Source organism: Psammomys obesus, unplaced genomic scaffold (assembly GCF_907164565.1).
Source record: "Psammomys obesus unplaced genomic scaffold, mPsaObe1.curated_primary_1811, whole genome shotgun sequence".
NCBI classification, from domain to species: Eukaryota; Metazoa; Chordata; class Mammalia; order Rodentia; family Muridae; genus Psammomys; species Psammomys obesus.
In genome coordinates, this window is record NW_026594462.1 from 648,049 (window position 1) to 650,757 (window position 2,709).

Genomic DNA, 2,709 nt, shown 5'->3' on the forward strand with positions numbered 1-2,709 from the left:
GAAGAAGAAGAAGAAGAAGAAGAAGAAGAAGAAGAAGAAGAAGAAGAGGCAGAAGTGTTAAGGTGCAAAAATCATTACAGAAGATAAGGAGGAGAAACTCAGTGTGAAATAATATGTGCATTTTCGTAACGATAGCATGGCACCTTTCATTTTATCTTCATGCCTGAACAGAATAAACACATGAGAACCTGTGGTGTAACACTGAGGTTCAAGAGTCCCATTTTGAAAACAAAGCTCTGGGCTGTCTTTATTGTCTCACAGTAATATTTCTATGCATTTGCCAAATTACAAAAAGTGTCACATTGTTTATTCTATAAAGATGAACACTCTGGGTAGATTTGTTCTGCATAATGTCATCAACTGTATTGTGCAAAGAGAAGGCTGTTAGAATTAATTGTTCTTTTCCCCTCTGTCCTATTATCAGCTGATGTAGGGAAGATTATCAACACTATGGACTTTGCATTATGCGTTGTAATTTTTACATACTCAGGCTGTATCAGTTCTAACTGTGTTTCTTAAAACAAATCCATAATCTTGGGGCTCAGTGTTAGGAAATGTTACTTGTGGGCATCAAGCGTTACCTCTGAAAATTTAACCACAGAAGTCTTAGAACTCTTTATTTCATTCACTTGTCTTGCTCAATCACAAAACCTCTTTTAGATGAGTCTTCTTGACAATAAAGTGTTAGTGTCATCATCAAATTACATTTTGTAGTAAGATGAAAAAGAACCTAACATATTGATAATTGATGATTTTAAGAAGATGAGCCAACATGTAACTATCAATTAAAAGTCTATTTGCTATTTTTAGTGAACAAATCTGAAAGTGCCTCTTTTCTAAATGCAATTGAAAATGTTCAAGTTAAAATTAAGGTACTGTAAGATTCATTAAATAGATAAAAATCTTCAAAAAATATAACTATCACCTGTTTATAAGAATATAAAAACAATTCATATAAATCCATTTTAAAGCATTATTTTATTTTTTGAGATTATGATAATTACATTGTGCCCTTTCTCTCTTTACTCAAAACCCCTCACATGTTCTTTTTCTCTGTTAAATTAATGACTTTTTCTTTAGTTGTTACTTTACATGCATATATGTATATCTTGCTAAATATACACACAGATACATACAAATGTATGGATATGTGTATATATATGTATACATATATATATGTATGTATACAATGGGCTTAGTCAGTAGAATGCGTTATAGTCAGTATAATCAGTATGTTTTACTAGTGAGCATATGGTATTGGATAAATCATAAGTACACTCTCCCCTGGGAAAAACATTTTCTTCTTGTACAAATAAATTTTATTTTTTTTTCTTTTTTCATGAAGCAATCAGGAAAACCATATGTAAAAGTTACATTCAAAATGTATAGCTGATTTATAATTGGCAACCTTGATGAAAATACTGTCTATCCTATGGAGGTGAGTCTGAAGTTTTGTACCTAAATCATTCTCTGTCATATCTTGTATTTACCAACTTAAAAAACATCTTTCTAGACCTTAAAACACTTTCTTAAATCCTTAACAACTTAAGCCTAACTATAACTATCTTGTCTTCAACTCTATCAGAGACTTGAGAAGGAATAAAATTATTACTTAAAAACAAGATGCTTTTGTTAATTTATATTATGAACCATATATATATTGTAAATACATGTATATTTTCTGTGTACATGTATATCAAATAAAAGGTAGTCACAGATTAAGTTGATTAATATCAACTTAAAGGATGCAAGGTGCTAATGATAGTGCCTTTTATCTTACAGAGTCCAATTCATATTTGTTACCAATCATTTATTTAGATATTTTGTCATGAGGAGAAGTCAATATTACCATCATTTAATTTTTTAAATGTATTTTACTTGAATGAAAAATTTAAAGTTGTATAGCTACTTATATGCTAGCCTTGTAAATCCCACATTGGAAACTATGATTAAGTTCATTCAATTCAAACATCTCATAGCAGAAATTGAGAAAACAGAACAAATTGCATCCTTCCTTCTACAGTTATTACAAAGTTAATGCTCAATCTCTTTTTATTTTATTCCACACCTAATTTCTACAATTTGACATTTTGAGATTGATTATTTCATGTTCTGATCATCTGCAGCTATGTAAATGCTTGCTTTTACCACTAGATACTAATGAACTTCTTTCTGTCAAGGTAAATTAAGAAAATGCAAAATGTCTCTAGACATTTCTACATGTCTTCTGGCATGAGGACTCCTTTTAAGAACCTCTGATCCAAGAATGTACAGTGTATTTATTTCTACAGCAATGACTAGAAAGTACTTCTCAGCTTTATGTGATTTTACTTGTCCTGATCAGGCATGAATAAATGTCTGATCACTTCATATAGGGCGAAAAGAACACCCAAAATGTAAATTGCCCAAAAGATATTGTAAATGAAAGCAACATTTAAGCTCACTTAGAAGAAAATGAGGGAAGAATTACTTACAGGAGCATGGTTGAGAAAATGACAGTGGCATCTCTGAGGAGTCTTGGCACAGCTTGGCTGCTTCACACAGCCCTACCTCCAGCAAATATCCTACCTCTTATATAGGTCATTGAACTATCCCCAAGGCCAAACACTGCTAGGAGGCAAGAAGAGGTAACATCAAGAATGAAGGTGAAGATCATATGACTCTTTAACTTCAGGCACTACTAACAACCTCAAGACCATGATGACTCAA

At 31.7% G+C, this 2,709-nt stretch overlaps 1 protein-coding gene across 1 annotated transcript in view; it reads right to left on the bottom strand.

Annotated features, from left to right (window-relative positions):
* Nucleotides 1-2,505, bottom strand: part of LOC129685553 (prolactin-7A1-like) — an 11,407-nt gene extending 8,902 nt beyond the window's left edge. The window contains exon 1 of the mRNA XM_055619072.1: nt 2,475-2,505. Coding sequence (XP_055475047.1) covers nt 2,475-2,505 — 31 coding nt within the window. The remainder of the gene's footprint in view (nt 1-2,474) is intronic.
* Between the last annotated feature and the right edge of the window lie 204 nt (nt 2,506-2,709).